Source organism: Symphodus melops (assembly GCF_947650265.1).
Source record: "Symphodus melops genome assembly, chromosome: 7".
Lineage (NCBI taxonomy): Eukaryota > Metazoa > Chordata > Actinopteri > Labriformes > Labridae > Symphodus > Symphodus melops.
This window is the reverse complement of record NC_136697.1, coordinates 12,943,919-12,966,316: the sequence shown is the minus strand read 5'-3', so window position 1 is coordinate 12,966,316 and position 22,398 is coordinate 12,943,919. Positions and strand designations below refer to the sequence as shown.

General features: G+C 38.3%; 1 protein-coding gene across 3 annotated transcripts in view; it reads left to right on the top strand.

Annotated features, from left to right (window-relative positions):
- The first annotated feature begins 416 nt into the window (after nucleotides 1-416).
- Nucleotides 417-22,398, top strand: part of st3gal3b (ST3 beta-galactoside alpha-2,3-sialyltransferase 3b) — a 51,541-nt gene continuing 29,559 nt past the window's right edge. Inside the window, exons 1-4 of one of the 3 annotated variants that reach the window (XM_079347945.1) lie at nucleotides 417-440; nucleotides 13,247-13,394; nucleotides 21,187-21,255; nucleotides 21,719-21,760. In XM_079347945.1, coding sequence (XP_079204071.1) covers nucleotides 13,286-13,394; nucleotides 21,187-21,255; nucleotides 21,719-21,760 — 220 coding nt within the window. In that variant the 5' untranslated portion in view covers nucleotides 417-440; nucleotides 13,247-13,285. Of the gene's footprint in view, nucleotides 441-8,583; nucleotides 9,017-9,494; nucleotides 9,520-13,246; nucleotides 13,395-21,186; nucleotides 21,256-21,718; nucleotides 21,761-22,398 lie in introns of those variants that run through there. The other 2 variants (XM_079347943.1, XM_079347944.1) reach the window with 2 other exon arrangements.

Below are 22,398 nucleotides of genomic sequence, written 5' to 3'. Positions count from 1 at the left end.
TATCTTTAGTTAGGATTTCCCATTCTCACTTCCTCCTAATCTGTAATGATGAGAACAAACACCTTGGACGCTTTAAAAAAAGTTATTCACCTATTTTACTTTCAGGTCTTTGCCTGCTGGCATATTCTGGTTTTGTTGCATGCCACGGTTTTTACTGTTGATAAATGTTGCCTTTGTTCATAGTAACCACACCTGGTCGAGAAAGCCAAGACGACAAAAAGAGCGTTTTAAACTGGAAATTTTTTAAACACCAATCTGATGAAGCATCACAAGGAATGTTTGTAATAGAGATAAGACGGGTATATCGTGACAGGGCATGTGACTCATCTGAGGGACGTGCCAGTTTCCTCTTCCAGTCACTTCAGTTTCATCCCTCAGATCAGATGGCAGCGCTCTCATTTATTGCATAAACATGTGAGGAAACAAAAAGAAGCTTCAATGTAAGTGTTCAGAAAGATTTATTTAACTTTTCGAACCTTTTGTACCCGTTATTAACTGTAAATGTATGAACATTGTGAGTCATCTGTGAACCAAATCATTTTAATGACCTCTCCTTTGATTTCTGTTATCGCCTCATCTGCAGTGGTTGTTTTTTCTGTTTTTCTTAAAACAATTACATTTGGTATGTTCACACTGTGTAGGTTTTAGTTTCTCCTGTAGACAAAGCAAAACATGTTATTTCTTTACTGATCCTTAAACCTACAACTGTCACGGCTGGTGAAAAACCAGGAAACTGGAACCAATTGTTGATGTAACAAAAATATATATTTATCTAACCAGAAATCAAAACAAAAATATACTATTCAATGAGTAAAAAATCCAAAGGGTAAAACACAGGAATTTACAAGCCGCAAACATGAATGGACATTCAACTCAATGATCAAACAACACAAGGAAGAGAACACTGGGACTAAATAGACACAGGTGAGACCAACAAGACACAGAGGCTGGACGATGGACCATGCTCAGCAATTAAAAAAACAAGACAGGTAACATTATGACCAAACTATGAAACATTAACACACAGGGAAACAAGAAACACTCAGAAAAGGGAGAACTTAAACAACAGAACAGAAATCTCAACTAAAACAGACCAAATTCTTAGAAAAGGAAATTCTTATTTTTTTTGGAATGTGAAGTCTTTATTTTGCCCTTTAACAAAATGTAAAAATAAATAAAAAACAAACATCATTTGCAGATATTTATTTTGTTTGTATCACATTTGATACATCAGGCATTACACGCAATTCACAAGAACTTTTCTCCTTGGCATCTCATCTGATGTTTGTTTTTTCAAACCGCTTCCTATTTCAATCCTTTTCTTTTCTTTGTGGTGAGCAAGAATGTCCTCTATGCCGCTCAAATTTCTATCGAGGAAGGCCAGGACATCTTTTGTACAGTAATTCTTTTTAGCCATCTACAACATAGTTTTATCAATTTTGAGTCCAATCATTTGTTCTAAACATTTCAACATGTAATTTGTGTAATCGATTCATCAAAACATTGCACTGTGGTAGACATAATGCATATTGCACCAAGAAAAAAAGGAAAATGACTTATCACTCAATTTCCCTTTTCACCTGCTGTGTCAAATTTGATACAAACATCTGCATGTTTTTTCTATAAACAAAAATGCAATAAAAGAAGTAATTATATGTTGCGTCAACAGAGTAAATGCCCCTTTTAGGATATCAGTAAATATGTAAAAGAAAATCTCATCATAAAGTCTTCAAAATAGCAATAAGTTTCTCCTTGACACAACCAACTGGGGAATGATAGGATTCAGCCATTTTGGTAATTTGTCAAAGTTATTGTAATACAATGGTTTTCCCCTAGGGGGCAGAAGACAAGTATCAGATTGTTTACAAAAGGGTTTTGAGCAAACTTTTTACCATATTGTGATGCAATTGGTCTTAGAAATGTATCAAATATGATACCCATGGCATTATAGGGATATCTTCTACAAAGTCAATGAGTAAAGTTCTTAGCTGTTTTAAAGTCACTGCTACATGTTTTTCTCAATTGTTGGTTGAGACCAAAACAGAGATACAAGTAGCATAAATATTTGGAATAGGAATTCAGGAGGCAAACAATTAAATTCTAAATTAATGCTTATCTTGCTTTTAGAGAGGCATCAACATTTTTTTCAGTTCCGATCCAATTCCATTCAACATACGTGCCGACACTGATTCCGATATTTTTATTAACTAATGGTGTTATTGTTGCCGTTGGTAAAATGCATAAGGCTACACAAAGTTGTAGTTAACCTGACATTGCATTGTTCTGGGTTCACATACAAACAAGAAGCAGCAACAGCTGTAAGGTTTTCAAATTTAACTGAAGTGTATGAATTAGACTTGAGATCATATCGAAGGGTCTCACCTTGTCTGGAAGTGTTGAAGCTGATGATTTGTGGACACTTCTTACAGTCCAGTCTGAATGTCTACAAAGAAAGATTGTGCGAGCTTAGAGTTGTTTTGAAGTGCCCAACCATCTTTGACATGGATCAGTGTTGTCAAATGTGCCTATGATTTTTTTGGTGTGCAAATTGTTTACAGTCCAGTCAGCAACCTGAAAAACAATAATGAAGTCAGATTGGAGATATAAAGTTTAGGAGTGCCTTGTTTGCCACAGTTGTCTTCTCATTGAAATTAATAATTGTCAATGATTAATGATCGTCATCTGATGGAATAACAGTGGGAACTGAACTGCATTAAAGTCAGATAGTTCCTGCCTCTTTTAATCTTTTTAGCTTAAAAAAAAAACCCAACAACCTTGAATTTCCCTCAGGATCAATAAAGTATCCATCTATCTATCTAATCTTCACACTGCCTTCTTCTGTATATAGCCAAAACCAGTCAAGTAGCAGGCAAGGTAAGCACTCGTCATATGAACCCCAACCAGAGCACTTTCAACATCAAAACATGTTATCACTTACTCAAAGATCTAGTTTTTACTATGCATAATCAGTTTGTAGAAAATTGTTCATCAAATGAACTTAAAAAGTGATGTCCATTTTTTTATTCCCCAAATGGCAGGTCAAATCATTAACACAGGCATGAATATTAATGAAAACATATTTTAAAGCAGAAGTATAAAAGCAGCAGGAACTTGAAAGTTGTTTTTTATGCCAGAGCTGCTCTCACTCAGTATCGGGTCTCTCAGTTTGTCAGGTTATATTGTCTGCAGCCTCACACCAGTCACGTGGTAGTCAAGTGACAGAGCTCAGGTTACTTTGTGCTATTGATGTCTGATCTCCAGACGCTGGTGTTAATCAAGAGTTCACTGAGCTTCTAACCCAAAAACCAACGAACTAGATTTAGTGGTCGCACAACAAAAGAAATGGGTTCTTCTGTCACAGGAGGTATTTAAGGGGGTTTCTGCTTCACTAGACATGACAGTCAATTTATTCACAGAGCACAGTGTTACAGTATAAGTAGAAGAGACTCCAGTGTTTAATAATTAAAGTGTTTCTTTGAAAAAAAAAAAAAAAAATCAGTAAGACAAATGTGACACCGTGGCTTCATTTGAAATAAGAATTACATGTGTCTTACAGTGAAAAAATGCTACAAAGGATAAGTTAAAAAGAATGAGGGAGTGAGCAGCTGTTATTTGTTGGTTTTTAGCAGCGTTATCAGTAGAAACACCTCGAGAAATGTCTAAACTCTGCACTGCTACAGGTGTAATCTCTGTATTACTAGTCTTCATTTTTCTTAAACACCTCATTAAAAACCGGTCCACATTCCAGGTCTTTCAGTCCCAAAAATAACACTTTGTTAAATTACTCAATTAGACAGAAAATAAATGTGGAGAGCCATTTACCTTGTCTTTCACCCTCAGCAAGAGAGGACTGTGTGGCTCGCTGAAATCCATATACTGTACATAAAGTGGACATTTGGCCATCGATTGATGGTACTCAATTTTTAAGCCTGAAGTTAAATATTTCTGGCAACAGTCCTGCTAGTGAAACTAGCAAAGTAACTAGCTTAAAAGGCTGCGTTTTGCATTCTTAATGTCCACCTATAGACTAAATCCACTACTTAGATCATAACCAACTTAAATAGCATAATACAAATTGATGATAAACATGAAACTTTTTTTTGAGAAAACATGGCATCCGTTTAAATACTTTGACCTCAACATTTTCAATTACTCTCAGTGGCCTTATGTTGTATTTAAAAATTACATGGTTTCATCTTTGGCTTATATTCTAACCTTTGTCACGGACACCAGTAGAAAAACAGGGAGGAGGATCCAATTGCTGGTAAAAATACAAAAAGGTTTATTTAAACAAAAGGCAAAACAAAACTCACTCAAATAATAATCCAAAATGTCCAAACGAGAAGAAAAACAAAATAAAACCAAGTGGCAGAACAAAAGCAAAACAAACTTACTTCAATAATAAATCCAGAAAACCCAAACCAAAATAATCCAGGGAGAAGAGGGAGACAAACTAGACACAGACAACACATGACACTCAACCGACAAACTACAACAAACTGACAACACGAGGGAAGGAACACAGAGACTAAATAGACAGGGGTAATCAGACAGAGGTGAGACTAATGAGACAGGTGAGGACAATCAGGGTAATCAAGACAGGAGGGAAACACAGAGGCAGGAAACCAGACAACACTGAAGACCAGAACTACAATTTAAAACAGGAAACACTGAAGACTGAACTAAAAAACTCACAAGAGGCAACACTAGAGAATTAATACAACAGAACTCAAAACACTGAAATAAAACAAACCAAACCATGACAACCTTTACAACTCTTTCTTTACAAATAGTATTCTATACATTTAATTTCACAACGTATAACATTTTTCTGAAGGACATGACAAGAAAGTAGTCACATGGGGTTTCTGGGTTTTCTGTAATCAATGTACAGAAAGCTATGTTGGTAAGATAAAGTAATCCAGGCATTACACAAGTACTCTCACCTTAAAGTTTAGTTTCTTCCCTCAAGGTTTTTGATATCAAAATAATGTTTGTCTACATGACTGAGATGCCAACTCTTTTAAAAACATACGAGTTTGTAATGTACAGTAGATGAACTGCTCAGTCAAAATATCTGTACCAACATTTGGTAACGTGATGCTCGATCTGATAAGACACAGTGTGTGTGTGTGTGTGCGTGTGTGTGTGTGTGGGTCGCTTTCAAAAACAGGAAACCTTTCTTTCTTAGTAAAACGTATGAAGAGTTCAACCGTGCTAATAACAGTAAAGGATCTGCTTTTAAAGCCGCGTTGCAAACACATGCACATGTGCTAAAACACTTAAATCAATGCATCTGGTTTGTCCAGTGTAATTGCTATGTCCCCATCAAATAAACTTTAAATAAATAAAAATGATTATATCAATGATTTTGAACATTTTTTAATGTAACAACTGATTACTGTGGAACAGTGGGTGTTTTTTTTTTTTTTTAAGGACAGCTACAACTTTTTAAAGCGCAAACGTTTTACTAGAGTTTGCATGTCAAAGTCCAATAGAAAGGAGTTCTAAGTATCACTTACTTCCCTTTGTTACCATTTTCTCTCACTGCTTCCCCTGTGTATTTCTCATTTCCCTTCTTCTGACTGTGACTTTACTGTGAATTAAGTTTTATTTGTCTGAATCTGGCAATGTACTCAAAAGCTGTTTGCTCTCCAATTAATCATTATCAGAGACAGTGGACCTCTACCCAAAGCACCTCACGAGGGGACATGAGCTATTTGTCCATGAACAGGAGGTCCATATGGGGTTTTCACACGTCTCCATTGAAAGGTGGTCACATCTGAGCTGGATTCAGGGCTACGAAACAACAGAGAGGACTACAAAGCCCACAGTCGGAATAAAGGTTGACAGCAGGTTGGTGACAACAGGAATTACCAAAGTGAGTTAACGCTTTAGGTACTCTGTGTGCTCCTGTGTACTTAAAAAGTCAGAGGGAAGACATTTTAACTAAGGTCCTCACTTGTTTTGTCTAAATTCCCTGTTTTTTATTACATTTTCATCGGACACAGCAATAATACACTTAAAAAGCATGCAAGCTTTCCTCTCTGAGCATGACGCTCGGGAGAAATGGCTACTGGCTTTGAGTGAAGTGAATTAAATAAATACGTCTGAATACAAGAGAAACAGCAACTAGAAATCTGGCAGATTGGTGCAGTAAAGTCTTAAATCAGATCATGTGCAATGATAAGTGTTGTGTAGCAGAGACCTTAACCCAAGGCTAATCACCTGTCTTTTCCTCCGGCAGTGTATGCACAGTACTTGTCACAACCTGCCTGCTGTGTTTCCACTTCCTTTGCTACATTTTTGCAGATGTTCCTGCAGCCCTAAACAGCAACAGGCACAATATTTAAGCATCGAGTCTGAGCATGAACACATACAACTCGCGATGATGTAAGAACAGGATGTATGTGTTTTTGTTTCCGGGACAGAGACAGAGAGTCTAGATGTCTGAGGGTGTGAAAGTTGATAAGTGGCCTTTTCACAGCCAAGAGAAAAGGAGGAGACTTCTCTGATAAGAATAGAATAAAAGATAAAGCACAACTATCCCCCACTTTGACTCTGGTGATTTGTTTCACTTTGTTATTTAAAGTACTTGTTTTATTGATATAAGCTAAGAAATTCTACATCAGTCCACTCCTACATTGTGATTGCACTTTTTACAATGTCATTCTTCTGGCTTTGCAGAACTGTTTTGTAGCATCACATTGCTAATGATGCTTAAATCAAGTTAAAGAAGAAAAGATCAGAAGTATATAAACTTTATTACAGGCTCTAAGCCCAATAGGCAGATATACAACATACTGTATATCCAGTGTGTTTCCTCATTCCACATTTGAGCAACAACCCACCATCTACTGTGTTGCTATTAAGTTCATGTAAAGCACTTTTTTCTGTTTTCTTGTAATGGGACTTCCTGTTGTTGCCACCTCATTAAGCAGCAGACGACAGCAATCTAAGCCTAAAGGTCTCCCTGAGGCTCTACTTTATCACATGATGGATCGAGCTCATAATCGTCTGAGAGATCCTGTGTCTGCATGCACACGATCTCCTCCTGTCCCAGTTCCACCAGCTATATGTCTAGAAAAACCCACTGTATTTTACTTCTACTTCAAAAGTGCATTTGAAATCAGAAATAGCTACATTTTCAAGATCACTATGGTTTAAGAGAAATAGGCGGTTACAAGAAATGATCATTCAGCTTGTTTAAACGAATGTACAAACTTCAACACTGAGGTCTGCATGGCACATATCTTTGATGTCAGGCTTGCAGTGTGGAGTTATGGCTGGGGGGGGTATTTGTACCTTTTTTTAATTTTTTTTTTTACAAATGTCATGATCATTAGCTTAAGCTATTTTGCTTCAATAAACTTAATATCCTTCTGTCTAAAGCTTGGTTTAATCAAAGAATGACGAGTAAACACAAGGCACTTGACTATTCAGCAGATATTTTTAAAAATGACTTCACTGTCAGGAGTTATAAAACAAACCGTATTCACATAAGTCATAAAGGTGTCTTACAACACATATAAAAAGATTTAAATCTGACTTCTGTAGGAAGATCCAAGGGAGAGGTTCAAAGTAAGGACCGGGAACCTTATCAGTGAAAAAATAAGGTTTTAGGTAAGAGGAAGACCCATCTACCTATGGGTACACATAAAGTTACCTTACCATAACTGGTTCTTCGATTTAACAAAGACAAATTCAACTTTTCTTCAACTTAATTTAAAACCAAAGCAAACTCAGACATCACAGTAATAGAAACTTCCACTAAAACAGTGTGGCAAACTGCTCAATGAGTACTGTTAGTGGGAACACTATAAGACTGAATAAAGGAGCAAAGAGGCTTTACAATGATGTCATTAATGATTATTTGTAGCATTTTAAGTGTAATTTAAAAAGCTTAACATTTTAAAGAAAAATCCCCAAAGTAGTTCAAAGGGAAGGTTGGATTAGAGTCTGTTGAAAGAGTATTGGATATGGATTTAGATCAATTCGGAACAATCCGTTTTACAGAGGACTATCTGAAAAGACAGAAGCGTTCAAACCCGGCTTTGACTGTTCCAGGATGTTGTCTAAATTAATCAGATATGAACTACTTTTATACCAAGTTATTAATATAAGACATATTATTCAAGTTGCTACTTATAACACAAGTCATACTTTTAGCCAAGCATTATTATGTTTGGCTCGCTATATGTCTGTCTCTGTTCTTCTTTGTGCTGCTGTGTGTAGCTCTATGTGTCTTTCTCTAGACATTTCTTTCTTTCTCACTTTCTCTGCAGATCTCTGTTCACCGAAGAGCCATGTTCTGCTCAAAGGTTTAAAAAAGAAGTGTATACCTTACCAATGATGCCAAGTGTGTGCTGGGTACTGGATAAATAGACTTGCATATAATGTAAAGTGCCAGCAAATTCAACCAGGCTACGTGATAAATTAAAAAAACATGCCTCTCAACCTGCACAGCCGATGAAAAAAATATTGCTGACCATGCACATTGCATCACACTGTGGGGCAGCCAGCTCAACAAGCTCCAGAGACGTACATTATCGCTTTGCTGCCGACCACAGACTGTTATTACACAGGGCGTGAATGTATATTGTCTAAGCGCAAAACCAAAACCTTCAACAATGCGACAACACCAAGGGAAGAAGCGGATGAGAAGGTGCTTTCATCTAAACTCTGTTGTTAAAACAGAAGGGGGCATCATAAGTCAGTGATACCTCATGTGACTGTGACTGTAGACCCCTTGAGCTGCTGCTGCTGCTGATGTTGATAATGTAGATTGAGGGGGGTGCTTCGTTCACACTTACTCTTCGTGTGAAGTCGAGCTGCTTAGACAGACAGACAGTAAAAGGAAAAACACGCAGTCAGTGGTCGCAGGGTACTTTCACGGTTTTCATCAATATGGCTTGGAGACGAGGGAGAACGCGGCCGTTGTTTTATCGACCTATCCGTTATTTACACTGAGACTGGTGTCGTCTCTAACCCGTGGACTCGAAAGAGAGAAGAAAAGGTAACGTCTACCATCCTTTTCATTGCCTGGAAATGACGAGAAACCGTTTCTACGCCGTATTTTTTTGAACGACAGGGATGATGGTGGTGGTTGGTTAATTTTTGGCAAACCGTTGGTAGTGTGTTCTCCTAACCTCAAAGGTGTCTTTTGTAGACTCGTTGTTTTTAAAATGCTAATATAAATCCTCCATGTGTGGGCTGTTTCTGCCACTGACTGCGTCTGCTCAAGCCCATGTCTGACCACAAACATTCTTAACCAGCGCTGCTGTGTTTTTACGCTGCAGGCCTGCCGATGGGATCAAGGCAATTTTCCCACTGTGCCAACGTAGCGTTGTTAGCATAGCGACGAGCTAGCCTGAGCTAACTGTAGCTGCGCGATGTTTGGAAGTTGATTTTCTGTTTGTTTGCAAAAGACCGTTAACCGTTAGTTATGTGCGTCTCTTCGTTTAATAATTAAAGTGTGAACGGAGCATTTCCCAGGTACTACAACCCCTCCAGTAAAAGGTGGGACACATTGTACCTGGAAAGATTTGTACTTCTAAGTTACATCTTTGAATTACGTGAGTTAAAAAAAACAAAACAAAAAAACCTTCCGTTATTGTTATTTTATTTCGTTAGCCACTGAACACAGTTAGCAGCAACTCGTTGCGTCACGTGACAGCAAGGTATACCGAAATGTTAACAAGTAATCATTCGACAAACCTGTAAAACACAGTGCTTTAACTGTATGAAATGAGTGTGTTTTAAGCGGAAAGACTCTGCTACTGTCGGAACATGTTACTATAGGACGTAGTGAGTTAAAACATTGTATTATGGGACGAGGTGCGCTTGTGGGTACACTTTAGTTTCTCCTACTTGTGACCTTGTTTGTTGCTTTTCTCCCATAAATATGTTAGGGGTTTGACAATGTTCAATAAGAAGTGCACATGCAACACGTGAATTATCCATAGTGAGAAATAAAACCAGTGTTTGGACTGCTGTAGCTGCTTGTTTGTACACATTTCAACAATAATATAAAAGCAACAGTAAATGCTTTCAAATATATTCCACAGGTGACTATTTGGCATTAGAGAGACTTTGTTTGAACATTAAACTGCAACCTGAACACATGACAGTTCATCAGTTTACCTTTCAAGCATTGGCACACTATTTAACATAGTTTTGTTTGTAAAATGCAGTACATATTATTGACAGTTTGCATTATATTGTAGCCTGTATTAGGGATTGCATAAAGAATTAACAAGCTGTATACTGGCGGATAGCATCTGTTGCCTCGTGGATTAGGACCTGCTCTTTTGAAATGCATGGTTTTGCAAAGGTATTACAGTCTTATCTGAGCTCAACTCCCTGCTCTGAAGCTCTTTCAGTCCCTCATTTGCACATGCCCCTAGCTGTGCTCAAGATCACATGTTGATGCCCTGGGTAGAATATTCTTTTAACCCCTTAACAACCCCACCAAAAAAAAAGCTATAGAAAACGTGTTTGTTTGCACTTCTTATTGCCTTAGGTGAGTAATGAAGGCAATCTTTTTTTTGTTATTCAACAGACCCTTTAGTTTTTGAAATATTAACTTCTACCAAATGGTTGAGATGTCAGTTGATGGTTACGTATGACATTACATGCAAATACCAACCAACAGGGCATTGGACATCTCTTTATATCTTTAAGTATGTGACAAAAAATAGGGTGATTTAATTTCAAGAAAGGAAAGTAGAACATCAAACAAGGAAATACTGCATTTGTTAAAAAAAAAAAAAAAAATCATCTTCGCTAAATCCATGTTGAAGTACAAAAGCACAAAATCCTCAGAATCATTGCACTTGTAATTGAATGCTATGTGAAAAAAAAGTTCAAGTTTAGTTCAAAAACTAAAAAAGAAACAAAGGAACATTTGCATGTCTTCAACATTTCTTTACAACACTGCTCAACTTTAGTAGTGCAACAAAACTTGAGGTTTTTGTGGCACAAGATCTTTGTGTTGGGTTGACTGAACTATTCTTGCTGGTTTCTATTTGAACTTAGAAAAAACCTTTGAGCACAGTACAACACGGGCAAAAACATAAAAAATATTCTAATTCCAACCTTTCACCTCAACACACCTCATCTGTGCAACGGCGCTAATGCTTTTTGAGCTTTTAAACCAATTTACTTTTGATGGTATGCTACAAAGCATTCCAGGTTTGAGTTCAAACACAGGAAAACACTGCATTTCTGACATCTCCACCTTGATGCACCCTTTGGACAGAGGTTGGATGGTATTTGTATGTAATGTCATACATAACTATCAAGTGACATCGCAACCATTTGAGATGTAGAGGTCAATATTTCAAAAGTTTAAGGGTCTGTTGAATAAAAGAAAAAAAAAATTGTCATCATTACTCCCTATAAGTGACAAATTTTATTAATGGTAGTAATATTAGCATTGCAGCTTGTGACATTTAGTTTAAAGGGAATTAGTTATGATAATTATGATTTCCCGAGCTTTACGCTTTGTTTTTACAACACTAAATAATATGAATGAAAAAATTACAAAAGTCATTCAGTGAGGATTTTTTTTTTCAGATTATTCATGTTTATTATGATTTCTCATTTCTGCAATAATTGATGATCTCGAAGGCTCAATTGGATTAGATTTCATGGCAAATGGTCAATTTTAATTACATTAGATGAATGTATAACACACCATGAAGAGACAAATCAATTTGGTTGAACATGTTTATGAAAAATTATTAGATTTAGAATTGAACTTTTTCCTGCTATCAAGTAACATTTATGTTCAGTAAGCCCTTCATCACTAATAGCATGTTAAAAAAAAAGGATTCTTTCCTTTCAAATTTTCATCAAAAAAGTCAAAATGTCTTTGATGATTTTCATGTTTTGAGTTCCTAATTGGTGGGGGGAGGGGAGTGGCCAACCATTTACAGCCACAGTGCCTTCCACAGTGGATTACTTTAGCTTTGCATACGTCTACCAAATGGTAGAAACGGCTAAATCAGTTTGTGTTAAGTTAGACACTCCTCTTATTGCAATATGGTGACTCAAACTATGCTCAACCATTTGGTCGAGCAGGCAGTTAAAGGGTTAAACTTGTCACTTCAAAGAAATGCAGCACAGTGTGTGGTGTTCAGGGACACCCTGTTTTTAATTGAAGCTGTACGTGAAGCTAAGATCAAAATAGTTAACATTTGAAAATAATTGAACAGTCATGGTCCTTTGTTGCATTTTCGCATATGACAGTGGACTAAGGGTGGTAAGAAGGATTTGACGTGTCCACTCAGACACACAGATGACTAATGGATTGTCTTGTATGCTGTCGGGCGTCACGTTGACTGGACATGATTCATTGCCAATACTGCGCCATGTTTGGCTTATTAACATTATGTACTAAGCAGACAGTCAGTTCTCGTATGCCTAAGACAGGTAAAGTAAAGCTAACTGACAAGACAGATGAATTAAACAGAGTGGTATTTTTTCATCATTTTTGACTGAATAAACTTACAACTATTCAGAGCTAAACCACAGAGCCTTCTTTTTCATCATAGATGTAATTTTATCTCGAGCAGTTAGGGTGTGGTTTCCTGTAAACATGTAAAAAAAAAAGCAGCAGCAAAGAGGGTTGTCAAACGGATGCTTCAACAGCTTGTGATAAGCGACCGTGTGCAGAAATGATCAACTCTCCGAAGTCAACCGTTTTAGTGACACAAAGACAGAAAGAGCTACTTTCAGCTTCTGCTTTGTGCTTCTTCTTTTTGCATCTCCCACCCAGGCAAGATTACTCAGGCTTGCCACAAACAAAAGTGGCTTTGCTGCCAACAATTGATTATTTATTGTTTCATTTGCCATCATAGACGACCCTCCCGACAAATATAGCGACATGTATGCCTTCAGCTTTGGTGGAATTAGACCAAAAATGATCTTTAATGAGAGCCTGTTGTTTTTCTCAGGGGTTTTGTTATATTTCTCCTGTAGGGAATAACCTACCTTTCTTAATCTCCCTTTCACCTCCAACCTGTGTTCAGAATCGGAGTACAAGGGAATTTGTCCAGGTGTGTTGATGCAAAATGTTGACCTCACCTTACCTCACCTCCCTCCCTCCCTCCCTGTATGTTCTTGCACAAGCTTTTACTTTGTTGATCTATGAAAGTCAGTTTCCCTGTCTCTGTTGACCTACTGTAGATATGTTGTTTCTTGGATGAGTAAATGTTGTCTCTGTGTCCTGGTGTCCTATCAGGTGATGACGTGGATGGTGCCATGTGAATGACTGCAGAACATGAAGCCCACACACAAGCTGCTGTTCGTCCTGTGCCCCATGCTGGTCCTGGGCTTTATTTACTACTCCTCTGGGAAGCTCCATCTACCTGTGTGGGGCCAGAAGTCTCGTAAGTGATCTGTACAATTCTTCTGTACCATTTATTTATCAGCTCACCATCCGTCTGCCATTCCTTTTGAATCCCACACATATTTGTATCTGTTCGACAGCTGCCTCTGTTTTGCTGTTTGCCTTCTCTGTGCAGTTAACTGCAGTCTTTCTGCTACATATGTCAAGCTGTGTGTTGCGTTAAATATCATAATGTCTTTCTTTGGTATTTAATTAGTTTTTCATATACTTCATTAAAGTACTGGATGGGATAAGGGGAATTCAATTCAATTTGCCTCAACCTTTGGTGTAAAGGCCCCGACATATTTGGTGTAAAGGGGATCGGAATTTCTGATTGGCTGTTGAGCTAAGCGAAACAGGAAGCCAGTGCACAAGAAGAAAAACTAGAAAACGGCTGACAACGCTGGTGCCATTTTCAGCTTTTTATCAGGCGTTGTACTCGATAAGAAGTACCTGTACTACTTGCGTTTAGCGACAGCAGTGAGAAAATGGGCGTCTCATATCATTAAGTAAATGGTTTATTTCTCCGCAGTCTTCCTCGCTCCCTTAAGGTTTCACCTTTTTGGTTTCACCTACGTGGTGTCTGGCTGTCGGCTGCAGTCTTTGTGTTGTGTTCTACTGCAACTTTATGGCCAAGATAAAAGGTGACGTGAGGCAAGGCCACAGGCGGCTAGTTCTTTGTCATCTCCTTGGGGTGTCAGGGATGTTTATTTTTTTATTAACAAAAGAAAATATTGTGCCATCCTAAACAGTAGACAACGATGGATGGATGGATGGATGGATGGATGGATTTACTTTCTTGATCCCAAGCTGGGAAATTGTGGTGTTACAGCAACAGGACATCAAACACACAATGTTAGTAACAAACAGAACAATATAATATGTGCAAAAAACAGTGATGACAGTTGTAAGTGAGCAGTATTGATATAGAGAGCAAACATCAGTGCAATAGACAAGTTATCTGCTGAAACTATTGACTATAATGAGGAGTAAACAGACAAAAGAAACTTAAGTGATGTCTATATTAAGGTGAAGGAGTGTAGACAAGTTCGACAAGTTATCTGCTGAAACTATTGACAATATGATAATGATGAGTAGACAGACCATAAACAGGTCTGTACATCTAAAAATGTTGCAAGCTACGTGTAGAAATGATTTACAAAATATACAAAAGTATCAAAGAAACTAAACAAGCAAAACAGAAATATAAACAGTATTGGCAGACTCTGAAAAGGCACAGCTGGAGGAGCCCAGAGGAATGGGGGTAGGTACAGTGGGAGGAGATCTCAGAAGCTGCTTTGAAAAGATGGTTTAGGGGCGGGGCCAATGCTGTACGCTTGAATGTTGCGCTGTGCATTCTGGGAGTTGTTGTATTTCAATCACAAGAGCTAAAAATAACATTTTCTCCCTTTTCTCAGTCAAGAAGGCACCGATCGAAAGAAAAAAAAAATCACATTTCGACTACATATATGACCCAATGTCACTATAGATGCATGTTTCAATAACTGAAGTATCCCTTTAAGTTTCTCTCTGCTTATCAAACCCAGATATGGATTGTTGTGCCACAAATGGAAATGTGTTGACATCCTTTTTACCTCTCTTACTGTAAGAAGAGCTACATGTGTGTGTGTTCATCTATTAGGTGAATGCCTGATGTCTGCTTTGAGAGAGCATGTATACCCATTTGCTCATTTGATGTTGATGACTGGAGAAATGGCTTTCTTTTAAAAGAGTTCCACACTTTGATGATGAAACATTTCCCTCTAAACTGGAAATGCAGTTTCGCAACGCCATTTACACACACTGAGAAAACATAATGTCGACTTTCCTCTTTAAACACTCCTTGTGTGTTTGGGTGTTGGTCCTTATTCAATGAGACTTCCTCATGTTGTATATCCTGAGTTTTTGATCCATATTTAGAAAATAATGATGGCAGACCTGGATGTTTGCCTACTGTTACTCATTGGAAAATCTTCAGTCAGAATATACTGTAAGATCAGACTGATGATGGAGGAGGGCAGGAAATTATCTCACCCTCTGAAACAGTTGGTCAAATCCAGCAGAGGGGGCTAGAAGTTTTCGCTACAAAGATTTTAAAACGTTCTTGCTTCTGCCCCCCAGAGAGCAGGAAAACATTAACATGGAGCAGCTTTTGGCTGAGGAAACATACATATGTATCTGTGTTTTGAACCATATTCAGGGTTGAGATGGGATGAAAACCAACTCATAGTGACAAGTTTGAAGAGGTTGCCCTGCCTTTTGTCCTTAATACCTTATGTGGATTGTAAACCCTGGGGATGAAACTGGAGATTTTGATCATATAGTTAAAAGTCTGTTTGGATTCGCCTCAAATTTACAGAGACATTTGCCCATTGCTGTCAGGTCCACAACTCTGCCTTTGGGATGCATAAAACAAGAAAAGAACGGAGTCTGCAACATTGATAAATGAGTTGGATTATGTTCTTGGTCAACTATTTGATCATTCAGGTTAGCACAGGCACCCAGCCATTCCACACTAATCTTTCCTCAGGTCAGATGTTGGCAGCTTCCACATTTAAAAAAAAAATATATATATATATATATTTTCTGGCAATTCTTGGGAAATGAATCAGACAAAGATACATTTCTACTTGGTCCAAATGTTGTGTTGAAATGGAGAAACATCTGAATATTGTAAATCAGGATACTGATAAAGAAGCTATTTCTTCAACAGCTGAGGGGCTTCTAAAGTACTGGAGCTAATGCTGCATCACTTTGTGCTGCAATAATACTGTCATTTTTACTGAGCATGACAGAGAGCTGATAATGATGTGTTTACCTTCTTTTTCTCTCACCGCTGATCATCCAGCATTTTCAACCGCTGTTGGGAGAACTAGGATTATTAAATGTCCTTGGTCTAAGGTGCCTCACTGTGTTGACCTTCTTTGTGTGAAGTATTCTGTTACATTGGATCAGAGCTGTGGGAAAGATAAAGGACATCATACCAGGTTGGCTGTGTAACTATCTGAAAGGTTTGTCATGCCAACAGAAAATAAGCTTTGAATTTGTCTGGTTTATCATTGCTGTTATTGTTTGCTTATTCAATATTGAAATAGAAACAGTTCAGAGTTGAACTTAAACGATCCCTTGACTTGTTCTGATATTGATCAGATTTGCTTACTTTTTAAAGTAACCTAAAATCTGCAGCTTTTAGGTGTATTGCCCATCTCCAGCTAGTGGACAGAGTAAATATTGTTAAAGCTGTGACAGTCTCTACAGCCAGTAGAAAGGTTTCAGCAACTGCCCATGTCGAGGTATCTTAATCAGTGGAACGTCGCCAGTTTGCTCATCTAAACTTTGACATTTCAGAAGACTGTAAAGATGAACTGTGTGTTTCTCTGTCTCTCCACCTTACAGTTTGTGATGCAATATCACAGTTTGAAAATACTGTGGTAGCAGTATGACTGGCTGAGTACTAAAGACAGTTCACTCTCATCATTTTCCCCACAGAGCTGAATTTCTCAACTACTTACCTTCTCAGTGTTGTGAAACATTTTGACTTCCTTTTTATCTCGATATAAAATATAGGCCAGGGTTGTCCAACAGTTAGCTCGGGAGCCTCTGGTAGCTCGTGGACAGGTTTCCAGTAGCTCGCCTATAGGTTTACTGACTTTCTGAAAATTAAAAAAAAAAATCATTTCAACAACAGTAAACACACCTCTTCCCACTATTCAGTGTAAAATAGTATTGTTTTCTTGGATATTGACGTTAATTTTCAGTTAACATAGCTGACCTTGTGGCACAATAAGAAGTTGAACATATTCATGTTTATTTTCTTGGATGTTGACGTGAATTTAAGGCGATTGATTGGCTCATTGCAATTTCACACAGCAGCTTCCTTCAGCTGATGTGGGTGCAAGTAGCTCTTAACTACTTCACTATTTTCAAAGTAGCTCTCAGGTGAACAAAGGTTGGAGACCCCTGATATAGACTAGAATGATTTATATGATAGTGTATGTATAGTTAAATTGAGAATGTTTGCTTTTTTTCTTCAGTGACTGTTTAACAGACTGCTCAACAGACAAACGTTTTTATACAACAGTCATTTCTGTAGCTTTGTGAAAGAGGGGCAAAGTGGACTGGAAGGGAGCTTTGATTGCAGAAAGAAATACTGCTATTTTACATTACTGCTGTGCCAGATGTTTGGCTCTGCACAGGTCAGAGGGAAACGATGAGCATGTGGATGGTTCCCTCTTGCCCTCTATCCTGGTCAACTAAGCTATGCTGTTTGACTGAGAGGATCAAAACTGGATAATCTCTCCTCTCCATTCTTGATTTCTAGTGTTAGACGCTCAATCATTGCTTCAGAGACAGAAGTGGAACATGCAACCCGAGGCTTATGTCCTGCTCAGCAAATGTATCGTAATCCCCACCAGGATGTAAGCATCCTGAAACTCACCGGAATTATCTGCAAACTAACTTTTAAAGTTTGGTGGAAAAATGAAAACATTAGTCAAGACATCTGATCATGTGTCAGTTGCATTTCCCTACACATTACAGTATGTATGTGATTGGACATTGTGCTGTGACAGGAGCTAGATTCACTCACAGTAAACCTGCTGCTGTGTGATGATCGCCCAGACGGTCACTTCACTCACAACGATTGTGACTAGTCATGCTTTTCTTCTTCAGTGCTTATTTTTTTGATTTCTCAGGATTAGTCATGTCCTAATGTTTTGAGTTGTTCATTAAATTGGGGCTGAATTCTGAACCTGTTTTCAAAGTTGACTCTGTTAATCCAATCCCAATGTCTCTGGTGTTTGTTCTACTGTTTAGTATGATCTTGTCTGCCAGCTTGTATCAACTTCACAGTAGGTGTATGTCACTGTGTTGTCATTCCTTCATTAATAAGGAGTATACCTTACATGTGCCCTTTACCAATAGAGACTTTCTTTTCTTTATCACGACTCGGTGAGTATATTGAAAACCTTCTTCCTTTTGTCAACAATAACAACTGTGTTCCTTTCATCTACAAACCACAGTTCAACATGTCATTCAACATCCTGTTGAGAAGGTGTTCAAAACAAGCTCAGCTCATATTTAAACTGCAATATATATATTTATTCAGCACGTCACTTTCAACGTAGTGTATATTCTAACCGCAATATATTTATTACTCGGCATGTGGCCTTCAACCTGTATATTTAGCTGCTACTGTCTATTTAGACTGCACCAATGATTCATATTTATTGTAAATGTGGTTATAGTGTTACAAGTATATTTGTACATTTATGTTTATATTATCTTTGATACTTTGACATGGCATCTGTTGCGCTGGATTGCTCTAAAAGCATTTTGTTGTACTTGTACAATAAAGTTCCTGTTGATACAAACTGAGTACTCATGGTGGTAAAGAGAAAAGTTGTTATTGCCTCCAGCTTGTTTTGAGTGTCAATATAGGCAATTACAAGGCAACTGTTGTCATTGATCCGTGTTCATGTTGTGAGCCAGCTTTGGAGTATTCAACAGTCATCTGATTGACTGACTTAGTGTAGCAGGACCAATGTCAAAAATGTTAATAGAAAACCATTGATTGTATTCTTCATCAGGTATAATGAGCTCACTGTTTACACAGCTCACAATAAGTGAGGGATATTGTGAGGTCCTCAGTGGGTTTCATACATAAGGTGTTTTTTTTTTTTTTTTCATTTCAGTGATTTTTGGGATAGGGGGGCAATTGTAATGTATTAAGGTGATAGACACACCTCATTTAGTGTTTTCCACGTAATGGTCTCACTGTGTGTAGTGTGTCTTACATATTAGGGCCAATAGCAAAAAATACAAAAATACAAGCCTTTTCAATGTGGCACCAATTTCAACATTCTGGGGGTATAAAAAGCTGGTATTGTCAGTGAGTCATTCCCAGTTCATCATTCAAGCAGCCATGAACAGGCGTCACGTAACGGATGAGCAGCGCCACCTGGACACAGAGCGCTACTAACGAACCATGGGCCTCATATTTTGTTTATTGTTTGAAACCCATAGCAAAAGGAAAAATCTTTTTTTTTCTTTCTTTTTTTTCTTGCATTGTTGTTCTGGAAGAATGCACATCGTTTTTTTGCTGATTATTTACAAGCTGTGTCTTCATATGTGAATGTTTTTGAACTTTACCAAGGCAGTGCATGTATGGCGTTACATGCTCTGCGGAACACTTTCCATCATGGAACCCACAGCATGACTTTTTCATCACACTGACGCCATCGCACTGACAACCTTTTTAAAAATTGATGAGAAGGAAAGCCTTGTTCAAGGCTCCGGAACGGCACCATGTTGTGGAAAAGATAGCCATTGAAGTCAACTACCTTTTTGAATTCAGAGCCCCCGAAAGCATCGTCCCTTACAAGGGTCTGCTCTGCTGCTAGTAACAGGAACAGCACCTCAGGGTGTCAGATCACACTTAAAATTAACACCTGCAGGGTGTGAAATGAATTTGTTCCACCAGCCAAGCTGCTAACAGCCACTGAAATCAACCTGCTTTATTATATGGCTAAACTGCTTTTCTAAAAATCAAATGCTGCATTTAATGAGGTAAATGTTGTAGATGTGAGACAATCGAGGTTGTTTATCGACGCGTGTATTTCAGAAATGTTTTAGCAACATGGTAACAAACGTATAAAGTAACTTCACGTGATAGTTGTTAGTGACATACTGTATGCTCCCCTCTTGCTTCATGGTTTCATTAACAGTTAGGTCAGAATGTGCTCTGGAAGTTTCCTGACTTGGCTTCTCTCGTCTCAGAGCTGAGCTGCTCATCTCTGATACACCTATAGAATTTCAGCCAGAGCAAAGTTTTACCTCAAAGATATCTGTAGCTTTTCTTAAACCCAGAAGGCAAGACTCTGACTTATACAAAAGTAATGGCACTCGATCATCACTTGTGTGTGCCCGTGTCTGCAGAGACCCTCTCCTCTGCCTGGATTGAGATGCGTGTGTTTGGTTTTGGTTGACACAGTTTGTTTCTTGTTAGGGAGCTGGTGTGTTTCCCTCAGCCAATGACGGCGCACAGGTGAGTTTAGGAGTGGATATAACTCAGTGATAGGACTTGATTCAAAGTGATGAATATGATGGATGGGAACATAACGGCAAATAAGAGAAAATATGATCATCGTGAGGCGAAACGCCGAGCGGATAAAACTCTTTTCAAAATGAGGGTGATTTTGTTGGTTTTCCTCCGCAGACGTGGTGTTGGCCCGCTTTCTCTTGGACGGGGCTTTTTGAAAATCCTTTTCATTGGCAGTTGTCCTTTGGATTATTATGACAGGTGGAAGATTGACTTTTTTCACCTTTTCTTCTAAAAACCTGTTTTTTTTTTTGTTTTTGTTAAGCTAACCTTAAATAAAAGTCGACGCTTTTTAGATCATCGTTAAAACTTTTTTAAATGAAACATTTGAAAGAGGAATTTGAATAGAAAATCTGCTCCAGCTGTCAAAATCTAGTCCTAACAGCTTTGAAGAGATTCAGAGTGAATCAGTCAGTTACTGAGGCTCAAGTCCTGCACCATAGAACTGATGAACTGTTTGTATGGCTCTAGAAACAGGAGGCAAGCTCAGCATTAAACCTTTTAATGTTTTACTCTGTCTGTCTGCCTTTTGTGTGCATCTGTTTTTGTGCGTAGCCACGATCTTTATTTCGCTGATGTTGAAATGATCTTTTTTTTTTTTTTTTTTAAACTGGTGAGTTTGGTGTTAAGTGTTGTGGTTAAGCTGCTTCCACAGCTCTCAGTGATTAGTCTCTTAACCACCTTTTGTTTTCAGAGAATGATGCAGAAGGGACAGCTGTAGCCCTGACAAAAGGTGCAGAAGTGAAAAGAATTCCAGGTAGAGGTACTGAGATTCTGCCCATTCACACTGGGTGACTGTCAAATTACTGTGACGCAGAGTTTTTTTTCTCCCTCCCCTGCAATATAAACCTCTGCTAATGCAATAATAAAAGATCGACAATTTTACCACTTTCATTTACCTTTCATCTTTTTATGTTACCAGCGTGTGTGTGCTCATTCACTCACTCAGTCTTCATGGGTTACTTTGAATCTACCACAGCTGTAATATTCACACAGTGGGGCTTTCTGCACTTCATTTTCCACTTCATTGGACTTTCTGCCTTTGAATAAAGATTGGGATTGTGAACTATAATTCAGCCTTCTGGGATTAAAGCTATTAACCGTTCCTTCTTCTCCTCCTCTCTTTTGCTCTTTGGTTTTTGACATTTGCAGTTGGCTTTGTTTTCAAGTCCAATTCCATAACAGACTGACCTCAAAGTTGACTAAACTGACATTTTGTGTTTCAGAGATGGAAACGGAAATCCCCGTGGGACCAATAGTAGGCTCAGGTACATCTGTAGTCCCACCTACTGTTCACTCCACCCCACACACACACACACACACACACACACACACACACACTCTTAAAGCCAATAGATTGGCACATTTTAAAAATTCCTGCAAAGCCTCCGCCACCACATTACGATTTGGAAGCATTCGTTGTTTCTTCTTTACAATTTTAAAAATTATTTTTAAGTGATTAAATTAGTAAAATCAGACATTTAGTACCAAACTGAGGGTTACACTGCCACACTCCACATGAAGCTGCAGAGTGATGCAACACTGCCCTCTGTTGTTTTGGCTCAGTTAACAAAAGGTCGGCATGTGAGGCAGTCTGCAGGAGTTTTGGTGCATAAAGGGGTTTTCACAGACCAACATTTGTGTTGCTGGTTTGGCCCAGGCTCTTTAATTTCTCCCAAGCTGCTGGCTCGACTTGGCCCTCTGGCTGCTTTATGCTTCTCTCTACAGAAGCATAATACATGCGCACAAACTCACCCATATTGGCTGCTTTGGCAAAGACCTCCATCCTCCAGGGCAGTGTTTGGATCCTTCCCACCCTAACCAGCTATCACGCATTCTCATTGTCCTCTTTTCTTTCACTTTCTCCTTCAGCTGCTCTGTGAAGACGAGATCTGCAACCACAGGA